Source organism: Sipha flava, unplaced genomic scaffold, assembly GCF_003268045.1.
Source record: "Sipha flava isolate LNK unplaced genomic scaffold, YSA_version1 74_pilon_pilon, whole genome shotgun sequence".
Taxonomy (NCBI): domain Eukaryota; kingdom Metazoa; phylum Arthropoda; class Insecta; order Hemiptera; family Aphididae; genus Sipha; species Sipha flava.
This window is the reverse complement of record NW_020273614.1, coordinates 387,679-413,728: the sequence shown is the minus strand read 5'-3', so window position 1 is coordinate 413,728 and position 26,050 is coordinate 387,679. Positions and strand designations below refer to the sequence as shown.

The 26,050-nt window shown below is 27.9% G+C and overlaps 1 protein-coding gene across 1 annotated transcript; it reads left to right on the top strand.

The window, feature by feature from the left end:
* Nucleotides 1-845: 845 nt before the first annotated feature.
* On the top strand, nt 846-26,007 carry LOC112692498 (multiple inositol polyphosphate phosphatase 1-like). The gene is made up of 7 exons (XM_025567167.1): nt 846-1,111; nt 8,792-9,084; nt 15,501-15,620; nt 17,601-17,751; nt 22,645-22,745; nt 25,334-25,443; nt 25,569-26,007. The coding sequence occupies exons 1-7, from the start codon at nt 871-873 to the stop codon at nt 26,005-26,007; spliced, it is 1,455 nt and encodes a 484-aa protein (XP_025422952.1). The 5' UTR covers nt 846-870.
* Nucleotides 26,008-26,050: the final 43 nt, after the last annotated feature.

The window sequence follows — 26,050 nt, the reverse complement described above, 5'->3', positions numbered from 1 at the left end:
GTTAGCCTGGATATAAGGAAGAAATTCCTAAAAAGTTTTATTTGGAGAGTAGCTCTCTTTGGATTCGAAACCTGGACAATAAACTCAACGAAAAAAAATAGGCTAGAAGCCTTCGGGATGTGGTGCTTCAGGAAAATGCTTAAAATACCATGGACTGAGAAGGTAACGAAAAGGAAATACTAGATAAAATAAAGGAACAACGACAAATATGGAAAAGTATTATTTAAGTATTAAAAGAAATATATTCAATCAAGAAGAGGTAAGATGATAGGAGACATATTAAGGCAAGAAAATTTATTTAAGAAAATAATTGAAGGAGATGTTGAAGGACACATTGCAAGAGGAAGAGCAAGAGCAGAATAAATGACACAGATAATGTAGGATACAAATAAGGAAAATTACAAGGACCTGAAAGAGTTGTGCTATGATAGAGAAGCATGGAGAGCTGCAGTAAACAAATCTACGGATTTATAACAAAAAAAAAAAAAAACGTAGAGTTTGTCATACTTCAAAGGTTTATTATGTTATTGTAAATTAAAATTTATTTTAAAATCTATTTATTATTATTTCCTATTCATTTAATAACTGTCTAATTTATATTATTATATAATTAATTATTACGTTCCTTTTATTATAATAAGCATGATAATAATGTCACATGCAAAATAAATATTATTATTCTAATGCTTCTGGCTGATACATGATCTAATAATCGTTACCGGCTCAGGGAGATGATTTTCCCCCAACTCCCCTAGCAAGTCCGTCATCGGCGACGAACACCTCCTATAAGTAACCACATTAAACATAACCACGGTGACGGGTATACAACGTTTTGCACCGCTGTGATGACCGTTCATTAGTATCGTGACGATGGCCGCCACCGTTAGACGTCAGCAGCTGTCCGCCACGGTCCCGTTGTTGCTCTGGGCCATCACCGTCGTGACGACGTTCGCCTTGACCGCCGGCTGGCAACAGGGTGAGACGACTGCGTTGCACCAGCAGCCCAGCCACGACCATGTGTGTTACCGCACCGTCCAAAACCCGTACGTGTACTTCGGTTCAAAAACCACTTACGGCGCGGTGGCCGGCAACGACTTGCAGACTCCGGCAGGTGCGTATATGCGATTTCTACTGCGATATTTCGCGTGTGATGATCGGAAACAAAATATTTATTGTCGGTTCCGCCTAACGCATTGGCGATTTCTGAAATAAGGGTGAATATCTATTTTTTTTTGCAATGAATTTATAGTAATAATAAGGAACGTTAATCGTTTCGACGAATCAAAGCTACGAATTGGAGGTTGCTAAATATAACCTGTGTGTAACTGGACACCTACCTTAATCTTTGCTGCGCCTTGCCGTACATCAGGTAAATGTGAGTGTACAACTTAAGTTCAAGCGGCGCCGGCCGAGACGACATTTTCACTACCAACCGTCATCTGTATTGTACCCAAGGAGTTGTGATAAATGATCGAGAAAAAGAAAAATATTTTATTCATGCTTCGTAAGAAATAAACGCCGAGGTTTAATCATCGGTGATAAGGTATTTATGTAATGGTAAAGGTAGACATGACAACCTCTTCAAAGGCGTTTAGAATTTTTTTTCTAGTATTTAATTAGTACCATTTCAAACCTTCAATTTTGTTTTGAAGACCGAAAAATACATTGGAATTTATTATCATTATGATATGATTCTTATTCATCATAATTATTTCAAAAATCATCCTGCAAAAATCAATTATAATCTTTTAAAATGTGTTGTATCTATTTAAATATTTGTACGATTTAAAAAATTTGTAATTTTTTGTTTACTTGTTAAAAATTAAAAAAAATTAAAATAATTTACTACGTTTTATAGTCAATTTGTTTATCAAAAGAAGCTCATTTTCAATCTTTGCTTGAGTGTTGAACAAACAAATACTTATAAACTAACGATTAGCACACGGTACGATGAACTATTTAAATCATGTTTCTTCTTTTGTATCCTTTTTTCCATCAAATAGTCTTAACGGATATTCAAGTATTTATTGGAATTCTGCATTTTAAATGTTTTCTATTTTATTCTAATCTTAGCATTAGATTTAAAAAACAAACAACATTCTATGGAAAAATTCGTTGTATGATAATAATAACACGTCAAAATTCATAAATGTAATATTTTCATTTTTATTGCATATCTAAATTAATATGAATCATTTCATTTGAAAACCAATATTCTGTTATAGTTAAAATAGGATTTTTGGAGGATGAAATAGAGGACCTAAATACTCATTTCTTCATATATTTAAAATTGTTAAACTTCTCAGTACGCGCAACCAACTTTTTTTTAAAAGGTATTTTTTCTCCTTAGATACAATTAGTTGTTTTTAAAACTATTTTTTTATAAAAAGTTGTATTCTAATTACAAAATTGACAATGTTATTAGAATGTTGGAATTTAATATTTACGAATTATCAGTTTTTAATAAAATTTTAACCCGTCGTACGTCGCACACATTTGGATGTTATATTTACGCGCACGGGGTAAATTTTTAACCCAAGGTTATTATTCACTAATTATGTTATAATTTGAACTTCATTGATCTATTTTTCTTGTTTGCTATTCATATTTATTTTAAGAATCAAATAACTCAATCGGATTTAATTTTAGTCTATTTTTAAAAAAGATAATAATATTTTCCTGTAGTGAATATGGCCTCGATGCCAATGTACTACGAATATATTCGCTTTTGATAACACCATATTATGATTAAATATCATTGAACATTTTTAAGTAATATGTAGAAAAATAGGTACTTGTGAGTGATATACAGAGATATTCTACTCCATACAGAGTGATTCAAAAATAAGATTTGTAAAAAAAAAACGGGGTAAATAATTTCCAGACATCACTGTATACGACTTTAATACGTTCTAGATAAAACAAAATGTACAAAAAAAACATGAAACAACAAACAGTATATTTATAGGTATATTATTTAAGGCTACTGAGGAGGACAAACACCTAAATACATTATTTTATTACCTATGCACAATATAAATATGACCGGGGTAATTATTTACCTCGTACGCCTTACGACAGGGTTGTTGTTAAAAATACATATTTTCTCAAGTGGCTAATGGAACATTGTCAATAAACAACTGAAATTAATTTCCAAGAAAAGCTAATGATGAATTTTTGATTTTTTTCAAAATTGTATGTATTGCACCAACTGTTATACCAATTTATTGAGATACATGTCTTATATATGAACCTGGGTTATCACGTATTTAAGTCATTGCTTGCAGTTCAGTGTTTTCATCAAAATAATTTCATCTAAGCTGCCGTTGTTTATTTTGGTTGTTAAGAAATTTACCATTTTAATTTAATAATTTATAGTAATAATGTAAAGTCTAAGGACATAATTAAAATATTACACTCACAAAATTATAACTGTTCGAAAATTATCGGCAGAGTTGTTTGCACTTATATTGTTTAATAATTTGAAAGTCATACAATACTAATTATGTTTATTTGTGACTAATATTTTCTTTTGTGAGTCAATGTTTTTTTTTAAATATCACCGGTCAAAGTTTTCACAGAAATTTCCAAGGATAGGAAGTAATTAGTACGTAACTAAAAAAAAAAAAACACAAAAAAAAATGTTATTTAATACACCTTTAAAATGCAATTATTTGTTATAGAAGACTAATAATGAACAGTTAAAAACATAGTGTACGAACTATTTCGTATTTTTACTCAAACATTGGCCTAAAGTTTTAAGAACTACCTATGTCAATTTACACTCATAGTGTTTCCAATGAAAAAAAACCTTTATAAACCTATAAATTTAACTAATAAATGAACAATCCTGTATTTGTATTTGATCATATTAATTTTTTATAAATAATTTTACTAGTTATTATGTAATGGAGACTGGCTGGTCAAAAAATATTCAGTGTATTATAAAATCCTATGTCAAAAAATAAACACATGAAGGAATTCATGCCAAATTGGTGAACGCGTAAAAACAATTTATGACTTGTGGTAAATTCCGAGTAATACATAATAAATATAGTTGGCTGTAAATAACGTGTAAAAAATAATAGTGTACATGACGAATTCCTAATTAAATAATGAGTACTTAACAATTCATTAAGTCTTAAACCATAGGTCTTGAATATACTCATTGAAATATCTCCAGAAATTATGTGAATAATTAAATTTTATAAATAAAAATTGAAAAAACTTTACTTCAAATTAAAATTACATTTATTTTAGTAATTTTATAAATTTTTCTCTCTAAAAATGTTGAAATTTAAAATTTTTATTTTCATTAACCTTATAATTTTTAATAATAATTGTAGTTAACAGAAAAAAGTATATTATTTAATATCATAAAAATATCTTAAAATTATCAAAAAATAAGATTTAATTTTGAATATTAAAACACTTATATATTTAATACATTATTTTTTAATAAATAACAAAAAAATATTTTTATAATAAACAATATAAATATATTAATATAATAATAATATGAATAATTAGGTATATATTCGTGAGACGTTCTATAAACATATTATTATAAATTAAACATTTTTTGATACAAAGCTGATTGTGAGCCATTTATAATCAATATACCGACTACGGAAAAAGACATTATAGATAAAAATTAATTTTTAAGTAAGTATCTTATTATCTTATTATCTATTAAGTTAATCACTTTTAAAATAACAACAATCTTTAGTAAAATCCATCAACATGAAATTTAAACGTTTATTTGTGTGTGATTAAATATTTCACATTCCATTAGAAAAGCATTTATAAATAATGCTATTAACACGATGGTATTAACTCTTCCCTAGTGTCTTACCGACTTTTTAAATCGATACTATATATGAAATAAAGTAATTTTTTTTTAAGCTTTTAATTATTAAATTATTACAGCTTAAATCTTATTTTAAAAATAACATATAAAGCATGCAGAACATAAGAAATATAATGAGAACGGAAAAATAACAGAAAAAAAAAAATAGAATAAATAAAGAATAAACATTAAACTAAATTAGGTTCTCATAAAATGTAGAATACTTAATATGACTGGAGTGAAATTAAAATTTAATATATTTAATTAATTTTTTCAATGGAGTATCTAATGATTGTTTCAAGGGATAGTCAAGGATAATAGGCTTACACTTTATTGAATGTTGTACAATGATAACAACTCCACCATACCCATCTGGGAGGTCCGAACAAAAAAAATTTAATTGAGGAATAACAAAAAATGAGTTTGGAAGAAGCCACGTTTCAGATATTAAAGCATAATGACAATTATTCTCCGCAAGCAAAAATAGTAAGTCATTGAAACAAGCTCTTATACTTCTAGTGATCCACTGGAAAGAGATTACTGTTGGGAAAATTATTATTCTGGGAAGGAATTGTAATCTGTGAAGATGAAATTTAAAACATAAGGCTCAATTAATTTGTTTAACGAAGGTTGTGAAGAAAAAGAGGATGGTGTATTTATTATAGTTTGAGAAAGGTAATTCGCGAATTTGGTCATTCAGAAATTTTCGGCGGGTTGAGCTTAAGAGTTTTCAGACATATATTTAAAAAAATTTCTATTAGGGGAAGAGGAAAAAGTGTTTGTAACATTTGATAGAGGAGTCACGTGCTGAGAAGAAGAAGAGCTGTTATTTTTACGGAAATTATTTTTATTTTTTGAATAAGTTTGTTGTTGTGGGAGAACGGAAAATGAAATGTTAGAATAAATAACGGGAGAAACATTGGTTTCCTTTACAGCTGTAGAATAAAGCTCGGTAACCATATCCGCAAAAAAAAAAAAAAGATTTCGTTACAATTTTATTTTTTAAATATGATAGGTATCCTTAAAAAAGATATTTTCCGTGGCCATAATTTTCTTGGTTCTTTTTTTGTCAAGACCTATCTGAAGCTACATGGGAGCCTTTGCAATTAAAGCATGAAGTATCCGTTGCTTCTATGCTGGAGGATTTTGATAAAAGATGATCGGCCAATCTACCATGGGAGCAGACTGGTTTCCCAAGGCAATATTTATTAATCGTCTGTATGGCCAAAACGAAGTCAATTATTGCACATAACTAAAGATCGAAATGAAGTACATGTTCAATATTTATACAACTAAAATAAAATAGTCTTTAGTGGTTATTACACTCGTATTATTTGAAAAATTGTAAAATCATATTATTTCATCACATAACTTCATCATATTAAACACGATTCTTGATCCTCTCAATTACTACTAAAGATAAATTCTTAAACTATTTTGAAAAAACGTAATTAATTGTATTAAATCTTTCAGTCTTTATGTAACAAATGAAAATTTTATAAAATTATATTTTCAATTGCTTTATTTATTTTATTTTAAGATGTAATTTTTCATAAAGAATAGGTGCAATATAACTACCCATGGAAATTAATATATTACGAACAATGTATTATATTATTAATATGAAATATTTATCAATACAAATAGGAAATATTTCGTAAGAGGTTCTAATGAAAAAAGTAATAAGTTAATTCGGTGTTGTTAACCATTTAAGTACCGATGCTTAAATAATTTTTTTAAGTACTGAATACTACAATGGGTTATTTTTTGTAAATAGTATAAAACTAATAAGCCAATATGCAAATAATAAAAACAAATACAATGTAGTATTTTAGTACCTAATCTTTTGTCAAGTATTTTAGTAATGTAATAATGTTATTAATAATTTTTTTTTTATTTAATTAGTATCTAAAATGTATACCATCGTTCAACAAATTATAAAAACTCGTATCTTACAGAATATTTATTCAAACATACTTTTATTAATAATTATTATAATTATTATTATTGCATTGGAAGTTTTAAAGGTGCACATTTACTGTTATTTTAAGATTACCTATTGAGTGTTAGATATAATAAAAATGACAATATTTATAGCAGTTCATAAAAATCCTTATTGGCACTCGCTAGGCATATCTATATTCATATATTCCAATAAACTATCTTATTTAAAAAAAAATGCATACAGATCAATAATTTATCATGTTTTAAACAATATGTATCTACAGCATACTCTTCTTTTACTTACTAGAAAGTTATTTTTTATCTTACCTATTGTTCAAATATTTTAAAAATAAAAAAAAACCATAATAATAATATTAATTATAATTTTATAGCTTAGGAAAGTATTATTTATTATATCCTTATCACGGCCTATCTAATGTGTAAAAATTACACTATTAAGGCCAATCTCATAAATTTAGTGAAAATAGAATTTTGGTAATAATACGTTTTCAAAAAGATTAAGTACACATTTCAGAGTTAATTAATGTCAAGATATGTACTAAAATTTAGAATTCTTAACAACAAAACAGATTTTTCTTCGTCCTCAAAAGTTAGGAAAACTGAGATTTACCATCATGGTTCTTAGGTGACGATATGTATTATGTAATGATTATGAAACATTATTTTTTTGTATGTACATATGCACATAGTTCGTTTCGCATAAAACCGCGGATAATCGAGAGTATACTATAACTTAAAATATTTAAATAATTAATAAATCTCAGTATTAAACATATTTATGATTTATTATTTATTCTATACATCATATCATATTTGATTTACGTGTATATAGTAGAACGAATACTTAATTACTCGTATAAATGATGTTTAAAACTAACTTTTCCAGGCCCGTTCCGATAAAATGAAGAAAAGAAATCGCTTGTAATAAAAAATTAATAAATAGTTTTCACCTTGGACATAAAAAGGTAGTTAAATTACTATTCAAAAACTATAGTTTTACAAATGCGATTCTTGGTCGGTGACATTGCTCTCAAATTTCTAATGAACACCCATTGATAGGAAATATTTAATTTACAAATCCATTAAAACGTACATCATGACGTGTTGTGAAGTGTGTAGGCAGTACAATCGTAAATCAGACTTGTATAATTCAAAGGGTTTAAAGCCCTTCCCCCCCATATCTTATGTTATATACATGTATATTTGCTATAGTTAATACATTTTTATATTGTGTTCAGGAGTATATAACCTAAAATAATATGTTTTAATTCTATTAAATAATACTTCCATTTATAATCACAGAAAAAATATATTATAAGATATTATAATATAATATAAATACAACAAACATATTACATTAAAAATATATATGCCCTCATAAATATTTGTAGAATGGTTTTTGTGGATATACCTAAATGTTTTTAAGCAATGTTAAAAAAATGTTATCGCTACTGTCGTAACTTCACAAAAACATTAAAAATAATCAATAACGGTCAATGGACTAAATGTAAACATTTATAATATATGGTTTTCATCGTAAAATAACCATTTTTATTTGGTCTCGATAAATATTAAATTATTAAATATCTTATAAGTTGATGATTGAATTCCTTATTAAATATTTCTGCGTTTGGGTGATAGTTTCTCATAAGGCATTCTGTAACAAGTATAATTATATCATCATTGTCACAACTGCCTTTACCTACACATAAATAAGAATATGATGGTTATTTGCACATAAAAGAGGAAGGACAGTTATTAAACACTCAGTAACTTTTTCTTAAACAAAAATTTTATAATCACCCTTCATACCCACCCATCTTGATATTTTTTCCTTTGTTGAATATTGAAAACCCATTTAAAAAATTGGTGCCTAAATTCTGCGACGGCATTCTAACTCTAGTAAAAGTAGAAATTTATACAAGATAAATCAACAGTATTTACATGATATTGTCATAAATGCTTGTGCATTATAAGATTGCAGACCGATGCAAGTGTGGATGGTGTCCAGGCACGGCACAAGGTATCCATCACAGGAAATGATTGAGAATCTGAAAAAATTGCACGATTTTAAAACGATGATAACTACCGAATCAATGCTGTGCCCGGAAGACATCGCCACCATCAGGAATTGGAAGTTCAATTTGACCAGTAGTTTCCATTATATGTTGCATAGACAAGGGATTGAAGAGCTCAAGTCACTGGCTTTGCGACTTAAGAGATTACTTCCACAGATATTCAATTCGACGTTCGACAAAAACAAATACAAAGTACGTATATTATCTTAAATTACGAAATAAAACCAACACTTGAGTAAAAAAATAATGTTACCGATTTTAATAAGATAAAATTTTCTAAAAAACATTACTAAGATTGAAAAATGTTCTAAAAATTACAATTTTTATTTATATTTAAGGTATAAGAAATCAATATAAATTAATAAGCTAAAAATAATTTATATTGAGTTGAAAATGAATTTCAATAAAATATAGTACGAAAGTGATTAACTATATATAATATGAAAGTTATTAACTATGGACAGGGGTGGATCTAAAGCCTGGTTAAAGGGGGGGGGGCAAATAGGAATATTAATGAGTGATATATAGAGTACAATGAATACTTGACCGTTATTTAACCAATTTATTGAAAAATAAGTACAACGCTTAATACAAATAATTAACTAGGTATCTTTATACCTATAAAAATTCGCTATTAAAAAATATTAATTACAATAATAATTCAACGTTTTTTTTTTTTTCATTTGCAAACCTATAAATGACTTCTTAAAAATACGATTTCCAAATATTCCTATACCTCGGCTTATCTGTTTATTATAAAATCAATGGTTATAGCTCGGTCGCTCGGTCACAACCTCGGTCGTATATAGAACTGTGATCACAACTATTATTTATTAACATCTTACTCATACAATTATATACATAATTTATAGGTATTTATAAAATTATTATATATACCTATATAAAAAATATTAAATAAATCTGTAAAAAAAAAAAAGCCCAATGGGGGGGATCGCCCCCCCCTCCAAATATCCGCCCATGACTATGGATAATATTATATTCTAACAGAAATAAGATTACATATTAACTCCAGGGGCGGCTCTAGAGTCTTGGTTAGGAGGGGGAGCAAGTTTTAATTTTACAAAATCTTATAACAAAAAGAAAACAACAATTTTTACAACAAAAATTCAAATAGTCTATTTTTAAAATTAGTAAAAATATCAGTAATATAATTTAATAGATCTATAATATCTATTGTATGATACACATTAATTAGAAATAATGCTGATAGTCTATTTTCAGTCATCATTAAACGAAGCCAGGTTTTTAGTCTCCGAAATGTGGAGAAACTCCTTTCAACCGTCAACTTCTATGACTCTATCTACATACTTGTGCGTGTCGTATGATAGTGGATATTATAATATGCATTTTTTGTTAACAATATAAATTGTTTTTATAAATACGGTACGGGCTTGGGAGAGGGTCGCGGCCCCTAAGGCCCCTTTGGAGCCGTCCCTGATTAACTCGATAGTAAATACGAGCGTCTAGAGACAGAGCCTCTTATTTGCACTATTATTATCAGTATTACAATATCACTACAATTACCTTATCACATATTCGATTGATTACATTTAAATATTATATTTAAACCAACAGCCATAATACTATATTATTTAATAATTATATTAATTGTAATATATTAATTATTTAGTATTATTAATTTATATAGTACAAACTACAATGTCATCAAGTGAAAAATTAGAATTAATAAATTTAAAATTTTGTTCTCTTCAAGGTAATGATTTAAAAAATTCATAATAATATGTTAAACCAGTCTTGTTTGTAAAGTATTTGTAAATTATTTGAATACGTATTCTCTCATATACTTATTACCACCCAATCCAAAACTGACAAATATTAGCGGGGCAAAAAATATTATATTCTAATAATCTAATAGTATTTGAATACAAAATAAAAGTATTTTTCACAAGACTACAAAACTAAACTGTGTAAGATATCTATATTTAATTAAAATGTACTGTAGAGTGAATCTTGTAAGTATTATATTCAATTACTTAAGAAACTTAAATACTAAATTATATTTTGAAATTATACCTATATAAAATGTACTTATTATTATAATTATAGGTAAAATTGAAAGTGGAATCCCGTCAAATGTAATAAATGATCAGTTACGAAATGAAACTGATTATAATATTGAAAAAAAAATATTACAACAAGAAAAGACATATAACATTTCTAATTCTTCACTTAATGACATTGTAGTTTGTACTATATAAATTAATTATACTAAATAATTAGCAACTGTAGTGATAGTGTAATACTGATAATAATAGTGCAGATGTGAGGCGGTGTCTCTAGACACTCGTATAGTAAATAGCTAAACATAAAATTAAGATAATCTAAAGATAAGACCTAAAATTATACGTGTATGTCCTACAAAGAGAAAAATTAAATTCAAATATTAAAAAAAAAACAAATAACAAATAATTTAAAACTTGTATAACGAAAATATCAAAAAAAATAAAAGGATAAATTTATTAAATTTAGTTGAAATTTAAAAATTATAGAAGTCAACTAATAGTGCATTGCATATTAAAAAAATCAAGTCATTAACATTCTATTTCTATAGACTATTAAATATATCTAAACACAAACTTCGTTTACATCATATAAACATGTAAAAATGTGTATTCGTAGATTTATACCTTGCATATCGCAATTTAAAATGCATATAATAATAATTTAATAAAATATCAAAAAAATCATAAAATAAAATGGTTTTTAATTTTTTATTTAACTTTAAACTCTAAGCAGTACATATAAGTAAGTCGCTTTTCGTAATTGTCATACCATGATAATACAAAACACCAATTCCGCTGTATAATGTAAGTCGTACCTATATATTTAGGCGCGCTCACAGGAGTGCCAGGTGTGCTCGAGTACCTATAAAAATGTTGTAAATGGGACTATTTAAGTTTAAGAGTAAGGAACCTCTATTTTAACTTATGTTTCTCAAATTAAATGTAATTTATTCTAAAATATTTGGTAAAAATAAATAAAATAAAATGTTTTAAATTTCATACAAAAACTTATTATGATAATTTAATAGCTACAATTAAATGCAAAAGTAAAAAGCATATTCATTGGAACTAATAATAAATATATAATAACTAGCTAAACCGACAAACGTTGTTTTGTCATATAAATTATTTCTAGAGAATATTTTGCTAGAAAAAAATAACTAATTTAATATAGGCGTGTAAGGATGTGGGTAAGGATAAGGATGTAAGGAAGAGGTATGGAATGCTATGAACGGTGACGAAATATAAAAATGAAAAAAAATCAAACATTTATTTTTTTAATCATTTATTAAAATTCATCCATTAAAATTATATATATATCGCTAATTATGACAATATTAGTAAAGAACAATATCAATCCCTTAATGCAACAGAGTGTACACATTTTTTGTTATCCCATCTTTCGCAAACACAAACAAACTGGATGGTTCGAGAGCATGCCACGTATTGCTCTTTCTGCCAGCCACTCATGATTCGTGTATTGTCTGTGTACATTGGGAAATATCTGGTCAATGAGAACATCTTACGAATAAATGATTGTGCAGAAATCGGTCAATAATTTTATATATCTCGTTTCATCTGTAGTAACTTTCCCATCTCCAATATCTAACAATTGTTTTGAGAATCTTCTGCACGCAGCTTTTTTTGATTGAATCGCAAGTATCAAAATCGTTCGCTCTCTATCTTTAAATACATTTCGACCATGAATTGTTGACAAAACTCATGACGTAGAATAACTTTGTCCTGATCGCGTCTAATCATCAACCGATATGCATAATAATTTTTCAAACTAACATTCTTATTTGTTTTGGCACCTGTTGCGGGATCTTTTTAATAGTTTTTTAATAGTTTTATTTAATAATTCATTTTCAATTGCGCAGTTATCGACCGGTGTAACAGGCGATTATTACCCCCCCCCCTCTCCTCCCACATTTTTTTACTGGGGGTTATTAATCGCCAGAGGTAATAATCGCCTACAGCAACAGGTGATTATTACAACCCTTAAGGTTAATCCCCCGGGGGGTATGATGAGGGTGTCATATACTAATAACCTCTTCATGACCGACTTTTTATGCTTATGTGCTTATTATAAGGATTCAGCATTTTTGATTAAAAATGTGTTAAAGAAAAAAACAGTAATTTATTACCAACACGGGCATCGTTGAAAGTGTTAAAAATATTTTAATAAAATATTTAACAGCAATTATTTTAATAACTTTTAGCCAAAATTAACGTTTTTCAACTTGTCGTTTATTGCTGTGTCATTTTTTTACCTGTCGATTTTTACTGATTACCGAATCACTCCATGTGTTTCTTATTAACAGTTAATTACTTTCACCTCTATTGAATATGCCTATATATATATTATTTATAATAATATTATCATGACTAGAAAACTAAAACTAATAATACTACAATAGGTTTCTGTTTTTCAAAAACAAACGAGTAAATATAAACATAAGCATAAAAAGTAGGTCATGGGAAGGTTATTAGTATATGACACCCTCGTCATCCCCCCCGGGGGCTCAACCTTAAGGGGGGTAATAATCGCCTGTTACTGTAGGCAATTATTACCTCAGGCGATTATTACCTCAGACAATTAATACCCCCCGGTAAAAAATTGTGAGGGGGTTAATAATCGCTGTTACTGTAGATTATTACCCCCCTCCCCGGTAATAATATAGGGGGTAATAATCGCCTGTGACACCTGGTCAAAAATTATTAGCAATAATAATAATAATAATAATTTAATATAATATTATTAACAATAGCACTTTTCCAACATTTTTTTTCGTAAAAACCTTCTCCTGGCAATTACGAACAATTAAAAAAATTTGAGCCAAATCGGGCCGATTTGGGCCAGCCGTTCTCAATTGATAAAATGTTATACATTTTTGGCTCCATTTTTATATATATATATATAGATAACTAATAACTAATTATTTATAAACTTTATCGGACTAAATTTACGCCTAAAACCTTCTCTGTGATATCCTCTTTAATTTAAAAAAAATTGCACGACGATCCAATAAGTAGTTTCAGAGTTTATCCCAAACAAAAAAAAGTGACTTTATTTTATTTACTTTTTTATAGTAGTATAGATAAAATAAATCCATAATATTAAATAAAAGTAAAAATTATGTTTATTTAATTATTTATATAAATATCCTAACACGTTTTGTTACTTTTAGGGCCCAAAAGTATTGAAGGCACCCTCTGAAATACAGTTCTGTGTACGTCTATGCCTATATAGGCTATATATCGTCATAAATGACTAGGGACGGTCTGGGAGAAAAATTCAGGACGAGAAAATTTATTACCCAGGCCACATATTAATTTTAGCTTATAGGCTGTTACTATAGTGAGGAGGGGGAGGTAGAAGAGGGCTAAGCTTCTGTTCTACCTTCCTATATATAATAATTTATAATATATAATAATTATTTATTTATCTAATCTTTTAGTTTTTATTATATGTAAGAGAACATAAAAAAAATAAACCTTCAATAAGTATCAATATTTTTGTGAGACTATTGTCTGTTCATGTCAATTCAATTTCGAAGGCCTAGTTACGTATACCTCTGTGACTCTATGTATTCTCTTTAAACAACTAAAAAAAAAGTTCAATTAGCCATTGATTTTTATAAATAAGCAATACCAACTATATGATTAAATTTTTTATAATAAATCATATTTTATATACAAACTAAAAATAATATACATACATCAATTAAACATACATAATTAATTTTATATTTTAAATATAAATAATAAGTTAAGACATTTTAAAGACATGTTGAAAGACGCTTACTTTTTTGTGACAATATATCAATTATTTGATCATTATCAATATTTATCGAAATTTTTTTTTCAACTGCCATTAGCATAAACTCTTCAGTATTTTCATTAGTGTGTTGTGCACGTACTTGAGTTTTGCACAACTTATTATATTTAAAATATAATAATAAAAGAAAAAGGTACTGGTGCAAAAGGAAAAATATCTTTTTGTTAAACGAAAATAAAGTTTATTAAATTTAAGACGAGGTTCTGCTTACGGACATTCACACTTAACAACTGCCCGCCAGTCGGGACCCAGGTATCGTGTGTGTGATCCAAAAGGGTTGTCTCAGCACATTCCTTACAGCCCGGTCTCGACTGCGATGCTAATACGCAGAATAGTGGTGACACAAACAATCACGTATAATTATAATATAATATACATAATACTATTCTGCTTACTAACTAATATAACAGGGGTTCTTAACAAGTGAGTTTACTTTTTATTCCTCTAAAATATTATTAACTATGTTTTAGACAACTTTTGAAATGCAAAAACTTCTTTTAAAAACTAACTATTTCATTTTTTTTTTAAAAACTAACTAATTATTTAAAAAAAAAAACGTGATATGGCCGTCAGGCCAATGAAAAATCCCAATAAATAGGTCAGGCCACCGGAAACCTCCCAGTATCCCAGGAGGCCAGGTCACCCCTGAAGATGGTTTATAATAACACCTCAGATAGTTTTGATGAATACTGAGAAATTAAAAGCGATTTTTTTGTTTTCAGTTTTTGACTTCACACAAAAAACGTGCTCAGGACAGTGCTACAGCTTTTTATCAGACGTTATTCAACCAAAACCCAGATAAAGATTTACCAATTGTACAAACGTCCGACGACAGATTTTATGTAAGTACTGAACACTTGAAAAAATATGCTAAAAAATATATTATTCAGCCACGTGTGTATTTATTGTGATTTTGTAAATATACATTAAAATCATTTTTGAATTAGTACGTATGGGTAAACTATAAACATGAAAGATTAACCAAAACTTATTATGTCTTTATTATAATTAGTATTAAGGTATCACATGATTTACTATCAAATTTTTATTAAAAAGAATAGTGTCAATGTTCTATAGAAAAATTTTTTTTTCGATATACCATGATAAGGTTTTAACTGTGTGCATTTTAACTTTGAAAATGGAACCATATTCTATCTGCAAATTGTAAGTACATTACGTGAAGGAATTTTAACCGTTTAACTCAGAGGTTACCAAACTTTTTTTTCTTTGTAGATCACGTGCCAATTTTTTCCATTTTCGTAGACCCCTAAAATTAAACAGAGTGTCCGAATTGGTTCCGAAACGTCCGAATTGGTTTCCGGATTGATACGAAGGGTATATCCGAGTTGGTTCCCTGGTCAAAATATTTTCTTTTTTCCTTCCCATTTTATACAGACTTAGGACTGTATGTATATATAACATTGATTTTTTTTCACTTTAATTTGTATAATGATATTCTTATAATAATATAATAAACATAATATTAATTCGTCAATTTATTTTTAAGTATTATTCTTATCATTTTTTGTATTATTGAGGTAAAAATTTATAACAAACAATACAATAAGTTTTTTATTTTTTTCACTGTACATATATTCCATATTCGAAAATATTAAAACACAAATACAATCACTAATACAAACACTTTGCGGTTATTACGGTGGATTACTGAATGCCGTACTGACTTATAAGTACGACTAGATATCCATCAATATCGATAATATAACGCCCGTTTTATCACGGTTTTTATCTAAATGATAATTTATTTCATCTTATCCATTCCGAAATTCGTACTTACAATCCACCTTGTACTTATAAAGATGGGAAATTTCAAAATGTTAGTAAAATAATAATATTAAATAACAAATATAATTAGATTGGATTTCGCCCTTTTCGAAAGTATTTATTGGGAACCAATTCGGATGTCAATTTTTAGGTATGGGAACCAATTCGGATGCAGCCAAATTAAATGCTTACAAACTCATCTAAGTGTTTTTCATAACTTACACGGAATTAACAAACTATACTATGTTATATTTTTTACGAAAAGCAATGCATTTGATTGATAATATTATTTATTTATGCATAAACGATTTGATAACTAAATTCAAGTAGTAAGAACCGTAATATAATACTATATTTGGTTGTATATTTTATTTGTTGATTTTTCAATCAATAATTTATTCATGCACTACCTACTATAAAGCACTAATGCTTGATCACAAAATATATGATTTATATTCATATGCCAAATAATATTTATTAATTATATACCGTATGAAAAACATTTAAAAATAATAAGAAACAATTTTCAATTTAATATAATATAAATAGGCAGGATCCAAGAATTTTATCAGAACAATTTTGCAAGCTGTTATTAAATAAAATAATTATTTTATTTTCGTTATTATCTAATTCGTAATCTCAGTATAATCAACAGTAGTCAGAATCAATAAAAGGTCCGTATATTTAACACACACACATACATACTAACACGCCCACGCACACTCACACATACTCCCTCACCTCTCCTTACTAAATGTGAAATATTTATTTGAACTCTCACTTCGAAATTTTAAGAAGTCTACTGTTCAAGAAAAATATCTAAATATCACATAGGAATTAATCCTGAGCAAAAGATATAGTAACCAAATCGAGAAACAAGATTTAAGATATTCTAATTAGTATTTTTATAAATTATGTTTTATTATAATAAACAGGACATTTTTTCTTGGTTAATATGAATATAGAAGCTAAATAACAGTATTTACAATATTGTATAATCATACACAAATAACAGCGATTTGTTTTCATATTAATAGTTATACAAGTGTAAACAAATCGGAGATGCAGACGACGAAAAAAATGACAACAAAATACAAGAAGTGAAAAAGTTCGAAGATGGCCCACACATGCGGTCTGTTGTATCGAGGGTTTCTATGGTAATGGGACTTAAACAAAACTTAAGTTACGGTGAGTTTCTTTGTTCACGATGATGGTCATTATTATTCCATTGACATTAATTCATATGTCCGTATATGGAAATTATAACAGCACTTACAGCATTAACCAATATATTATTCATGTTATTGAATTTTTTGAATGATTTTTTGTATGGTATTATTATTGTAAACATTTTGTATAACGTATGACCAATATTCCTAACTGAGACAATAAAATATTATAATCAAATTTTTAATTTATCATATAATTACATTTTTCTGGTTTTTAAATTTATCAAAATTATTATCACAGAAATTATTGTTTGTATGTAAAGATAAAACAATCTAAACCGAAGATTATGGTTTAACTGAATGATTACCGACCAAATTCTGTCTATTTACAATCCGACCATCAACATCCATTTTACGGAAAGTTAACGGATACTAATCACTTAACTAGGCTTGGTAAAAACTGACTGTCAGTTAAAAATTGGACTAACCGCCGGTAAGCGTTGACGGACACTTAACCGGACATTTTAAGAACGGACCTATGTGATTTTAATTTTATAAAATAATTATTCATATTATAAAAAATATGTTATATAAAATAACATATTTACATAAATAACATATTATATAAAATAACATAATTATATAAATATTATAAAATTTTATAATATATGTTATATATTATAAAATATATTATAAAAATTATTCAAAATAATTATTTATATTATAATTATATGAAGTATAATATAATATACTTAATATTAACTTAAAATACTTCAAATTTAGTATTTGAAGTTAATTTTTTTCGCATTTCTGTATTCTTATATACATATTATATGTCATCGGCATTATGGATAATTCAGGTATTTTATAAAATAACTAGGCATTATACAAAGTGTTAAATTCAATATCAGTGAACAGAAATATTTAGTTTACCAAACTGTATAGTGTATATACTATGTAGTTTTTGCACAAACATAATGTACAGGTATGAGCTCGATCGGTCTCTCACTGCAACACGACGCATGCTTAAATTGACTATTATTATTATTACAGCTATTGTTCTCCGTTTTTATTATTGTATATACTTTGGCTAATTTAGATTAATCAAACGAATTATGGAACGGATTTGTTACATTAATTTTAATATAATCAACTATTACATTAAACAACCATCACCCATCACTCATTCCATCCTCATAACACTCCCCCTCCTACGTCGTTGCTTACTGGACATCGTTGTGTGCAATTATCGTTTTCGCTCGCTCAATTGCGGAGTCCTCTTCCTGCATATATATTGAATATATACATTAATGTTTCATAATTAATTACCTCCTACATTAAATACATGTGCGTACAACAAAAATATATCAAAGCTCATTAATTGCAATTAATACGTGATATAAGTGCATATTATGGTTACTCCTTGAATGTGTACAATTTAACGGCATACCTATATAGTCAATAATGAAGAAGACTGAAAGAGGATACATAAACAAATTTTCTAATTCATTTCACTCCACTATAGCATCAATTACCTCCACATACACATTATTTGAGATGAAAAATTGAACAATATTGCAACATCTATCTCAACATCTCAGTGTCGTCACAAAATTTGAACATAAAAAGGCCTGTTCTTTGATATATATAAGGATTATCATGAAAAACAATTACTCGGGTATGGAAGTTCACGTAGGCCCAATTATAAAAAAAAAAAAAAAACAAACCCAGTACAAAACGACATTTATCTTCAACATCCCCTATTATTCACATAAAAAAAATGTAACGAACTTATTATAAATAGCATATTAAAAAAGTAATTATTAGCCCTGATGGGCATTAATGGATTTTGCTGTAAGTTAACATAATATGTTCTAATAATTTACCATGATAGGGTCGAGTATTTCAATATTATCATAAAGTACCTTAAATATACGAATTTTGAAAATCATTCATATTGTCCACCTTGTGTACGGCCTTTCAGGTTCATCTTTAAGAATTTGCATTATTCAAACCTCACTGTCGATATTACATATGCCATATCCCAACTAGATCACACGGTTCAATATATAACTAATATCAAAAAAAATAATATGCCTTTATCATTATTTTCCGTGAGTCTTCACGCAGATATAAATAACAATGAGATTTTAAATATTTCTAACCTATGACACTGTCTCAATTGAAAAACTATTTTAAATAAACCATGGGCTTTCTCAGTATTATAGATGCCAATCTTAAGGATACATAAAGAATTACTATACGTATACGCCGTGCTGCGTTAAGAGGGACGGCCGCGCCAAGGGGGTGCGAGAGATGCGTGTGCATCGGACGCCAAAAGCTTTTTCATAATCTAAGTTATTTTATATGGTATATTTTATTATTATATATTATTTAATTCCAAATATTTAACACGTTTAACGCCATGATCTCGACGCGTAGTCGACATAATTAACATTGTCTTGATCGGCGGTGTTGTTAGTTTATTTTTAGAATTTGTATTTATTTTTGCCCCAAAATCGGCGAGATGAAAAATTAACAATAATATACCATTTACATTAATTTATTATTGTTACTTGATATAATTAATTTAATAACATTTACAACATAAACGAACATCAACTTGATCGAGTTGTAAGATTTTATTTTGAACCCGTCTATCATAGTGTTCACATCAGAGTTCATGAACGTAGAAGTTGTATAGGTACTTAATTATTTTTCATCGGTAATTATTTAAAAACATAAATTATTCTTTGTGCAGTCGAATAAATTTAATTTGTAAATAAATTATACCGGTTTATAATAATAAGTTATTATCTACATGTTTTGTTCTGCCTACAAAGTTATTTTTTATAGATTTTTGTTTGCTTTATTTATAGATATTTTAGAAATACTATTAAGCTTGACAATTATGATAAAATATATCGATTAATTAATGAAAATACAATAGATACAATACATAAGACATAAAAATATTAAAATAATAAAAGATTATATATAGAAACCAGTCTCATGAATAAAGGAAATAATAAGAATGAGCAGATTTTGAAATTTAGAATTCTATAAGTATGGAATGGGTTATTGAAAGACTAATTAGGATATTGCGTTTAGTAGGTGAGGAAGGATATTCAAAAAGAATAAGATGGAATACAGATTTTTTTTTTCTAAATGGAGTGTGCAGAGAAGGGAACAGTGGCGCAACTTTATGATAAGGAACCCATGTGAAAATGTCCAAACTTATATTATTATTTATTATTATTACATTAAAATTATTAAAGAAATAACATAATATGTGTATAATCGTATTACATATAATAGTAGAAATATTGTAAGGAACAAAGGTAATATCAGAAGAGATCTCGGGGCCCCCCAAAACCGGAGATTTCTGTGAATTGTACATCCAATACTTCTGATAATTGCACCACTGGAAGGAAATCATTAAGATTTAATTTACAAATAAGAAGGTACGAGATGATAGCCAGTGCTATATGATGAATATGAAATTAAAAAAAAAGACAATAAATTAAATTCTACTAAATCCTAATGATGTGATTAACGAGTAGGCTAAAAAGCCAAAAAAATTAGAATTTCTTTTATAAACAATACAAAAAAAAATAGCTATGTACATTGTATTACAAGCAAAATTAGTTTAATATTTTAATAATTATTGTTTAATTTAAAAGTAAAATTTAATTTAAATATATTCAATATTTAAAATTTGAAGAATTTATTATAATATAGTACTATATTTTACACTAAATTGAGTAGAATTTTAAAGCAACATTTATTAATACATTTTGTGTACTTATGAACTAGTTTAAGGATAATTGATGAAATATCACTGCCAGATATCACTCACCATTGTACATAAAAATCTAAGTATTTTGTATGTAAAAAAAATGTCTACCTCCCTCCCAAGACAAATTTTTAATTAATCCACTGCCCTATGTTGTGGGGCCCACACATCTTCCTATATAGGATGTCTTTTCTTCAAGAAAATCTACTCTGCAACTCACTAACAAATTAAAGTAAAACGGATCCCGCCGATTCCTCCTACTCAGGTTTTCTCCCACAACCTCACTCCCACAGACGAACTTACGCCAATATCATGGTGAACCAGTCACCAGATAATCAAATAATTACTTAATTTCTCCATAAATTTAAAGACATTAAAAATCCAGTAATATCACTTTTCAACGTCCGTTCTAAATGCTTATTTTTAGCTATCTCGATCCCATAATTAATTTTATCTTCTCTTATAGCACACACAGTGAAACCTCGAAAAATCGAATCGGCAAAATTAATTCCAGTTACCGAAAATATTTTTTTGTCTAAAAACACAAAGCCTTTTTAATAATTTTATTTATTTACTAATAAATGTAGAATTTATTTTTTCGGTGAGTATACGCTTAAATGTGCTTGACATGTAAACGTGAAGGCTTTTCCCCCTCCCTTCCTCTTATATACTACTTTATTATTGTGTTTAAATTTAAAACTGCATACATTATATTACTATAACCTGCCGCAATACAGGCCTCTACAGTCTACAATCACACTCCTAGAAATATATGAATATAGATTTTATTTTTTTATGATTACCTATATTACCTATGTCTCATAGATATAAATAATAATAAGTAATTGAATAATTTACTATATTAAGTTTAATCAAATAATCAAATAGTATTTTTAAGGGTCAATATACATATATTATAAAATATTAATTAATAAAAATAAGAAACAGGATTATAGAAAAATATTAAAATATAAAATAAACTATATCTCGTTTTATTTGAAATCCCAACGCATTTGCGTATACCCGAATATAATGTATTATTCTATAAGTATACGCACTTACAGAAAAACAGAGAAGTGGGTACTCGATTTACACGATTTGTTTTATTTTTTTTAGAAAATGTGTCGCTGATGTGGGAATCATGCAAATATGATAAAGCATGGTTTGTTCAAACGCGACCTGCGTGGTGTTCCGTGTTTACACAGGCAGATTTAGAAGTACGTATATATGTATACATAGGTGCTACGAGGATTTTATTTTTGAAGGGGCTAATTTTTTTTTTTTTTTGGTTACTCTTTGGTCAACTATTCTTACTTTTTAATTTGTATTTGTACCTATTATGTGGAGAACAGATAAATATTTTGGGGAAGGGGGTTAAACCTCCCTAGTTGTACCTATGTATATCTACACTCTATGTCGATGTCATAGGCGAAATCAGCTCTCCGGTAAATATTTGAGGACCACTAATCTTCTGTGACACCTAGTGGCATAGCCAAAAAAATATTTATTTTTTTGGAGGGGTTAAATTTTTAATTCTCTCTCCTAATTAAATACCAAATTTTTAATTTTAAGTCCATTAAACATAAGTTAAAATATAAAATTGTTTATTATTTAGTTTGTTGAAACTGTGAAAATTGTTTGATGATGACATGATATAACATTATATCTATATCTTAAAATTGTTGTACATCTTACAAAATAAGAGAAATATTTCGGGGGAGGGGGTTATAACCCATAACTCCCCTGGCTATGCCACTGGTGACACCTGTATTTATACAACGTATGCCATTATACCACGCATCAATGACGTTATTAAAGTTTAGGTCACAGAAGGGAAAATTCAAACAATCTAATAATTTTCATAAACCGGTTATTTTAAATCCTGAGTGAAGCTCTTACCTAAGTATTTATAATTTACGTTTATTTAATATAATTGTACCTAAATTATTATTATTATCATTAGAATTGTTTTTTTTTTATTGGTGCGTGCCTGTAACCGTTCGCCGATTGTGACGTGTACAATGCTATGCATAGGGGTGTATACAAGGGGGTAGTACGTGGGGGGTCAGATCTCCTCCATAGGCCTTTTTAAAATTGTATAAAATAGTGTTCTTAATTTAAGAAAATTATAAGGAAACAAAAAAATATTACAAGGATTTATTGTAAATTATTATTTTGACACATTCGATATATATTTTATTATTTATTTTTTAAATGTGCATGTACTTAGGTTTAGAAATTTTCCTTCCATAATAATTTGTTTGATACTGATACCCATACAAAAGTATTGTATACGCCATTGCCTATGCAATGCTATGGCTTATGCAATATACGGTTATTGTGGGTTTAAATTCGTTGTCCAATTATACATTTTAAAAATAATTTAAATTTTAAGGTAAAAAAAAAACTATTTAAATTTAGCGATTTAAAATTCCAGGGGCCAAACGTCCTATGGGTAGGTATAAATAAATCTATATAACTCCCGGGGGCCAAATGTCCTATCTTAATAATAGACGGGGACGAAACGGTGGGGGCAAAACATCCTTTTGCCGTTAAATGTATAGGTCACTACAGCCCTACAGAATTTTTTTCCAGTCAATACCATGATATTAAAAGTTGTTAAAAATTAATTATCTATAGCAACAAGGATTGTCTGGTCCAGCCCACTGTCCTCGAAATAATAGCGGCTCTAGATTATCCTTGAAATCTTAAGGAGTCTATAGGGTTAAGTTCCTTACCATAAGCACAATTTGACAAGCTACAGGACTTAGCCCCAAAATTTATTTTTTTTTTACAACTTTTTCCAAAGGTTAGTTTCCTAACCTAATAAGATATCGTAACTAGTTATTAGATAATATATTTAGTCTATTTCTACAGGTATTAACAAAATAAAACTAAAAATATAAGTCAATAAGTAAAATAATTTCTACAGGTATTAACAAAACAAAACTAAAAATATAAGTCAATAAGTAAAATAATTTAAGATAATAATTTTAATAACAGTGTTGACGAATGTTGACGAATATTCGAACACGAGTCACAAATACATAAATTCAATGAATATACAAAGCACCATATATATATATATATACACACTTTTAGGATTTTCTCTTCTGATATACGCTTAAAGACCATTAAATTCACCACGCATATTAGCTGCACCATCAAATTCTATATACTTTTATGGCAATTTCCCTCACACCCTCCAACCTTTTCGTTTCTAGTCCTTTGTTATCTTAGTCCATGATAACCACACTCCAACTCATGGTTTAAGATATACTTATATCTAAAACCGTGCTCCAACTCTATGATCTCGATGCCATGACTGTCATAGAAGATAATAGATCGTGATTATGATTATTGATTATACTGTTTTATCAAACGGTTTCAATTTATAGTTGCTAATTTGATAATTATTTTTGTAATTTAGTTAGGGATGAGCGTAACCCATAGGTATCAGCCATTGGTACCGGCCCAGTCCGCCTCTGAAGAACAACATATGTACAATATGTAGTTCTCCATAAGTTTTAATTTAAAAATATACATTCCTCATTTAATTTTCAAGTCAAAACAATATTCACTCTTAAAATAATTAATATATTTATAATTTTAATAAGCGAGTAAATTATTAAAAACTACCAACCAAAATCTAAAATATATATTTATTTTAAAACCATTAGAGTTAAAATATATATGTGTAAGCCAAATATGTTCAATCATTATTTGTTAAATGTTATACCTACATAGATTCAAGATAAGTAGCTAACTTTAATGTACTAATGATTTAATGTTTTGTTTTCTCAAGATTCTTGAATACGCAGAAGATCTCAAATATTATTATTCAAATGGATATGGTAATCCTATGGGTGAAATCATGGGATGTCCAATAGTAAAGGATTTGATGGATAATTTTAGGTGAATACACAAAGCTGAAATAATGTTCAATAACAATTACTATACAATGCTAAACATTAATATTTAAAAAAAATAAATGTTAACACTACAATAGTTAATAAAATATTCTTTGTTTGAATTTATAGGAATCTCTCTATGAGTAAAACAGGACCACAAGGTGTATTTTACTTTGGACACACACCAAACATATTGAGCGTAGTAACCAGGTTAGGTATTGGAAAAGATAGTACTCGATTATTGAGTACCAACTTTGAACAGATGAAAAATAGAAAATGGAGGACATCATACATAGATCCCTTTGCATCAAACATAATAGCAGTGTTGTACAAATGTAAGGACACTTACAAAGCCATGATTTTACTAAACGAACATGCTGTACCAATGGGTAGAGATCAATGTCGATTGTGTCCATGGAAATCAATTGAGGACCAGTTTAACCCAATAACTTCATCCAATTTATCATGTAACTTAAATATATGCAAAAATTCAGCATCTTTCACCTCAATGAGTTTAGTCTTAGTCATAGTCATAATCACTTACACGAGTAATATACTTGTAAAATAGATATTTTTATTATTGAAATAAATCTTATTTTTTAAAATATAAT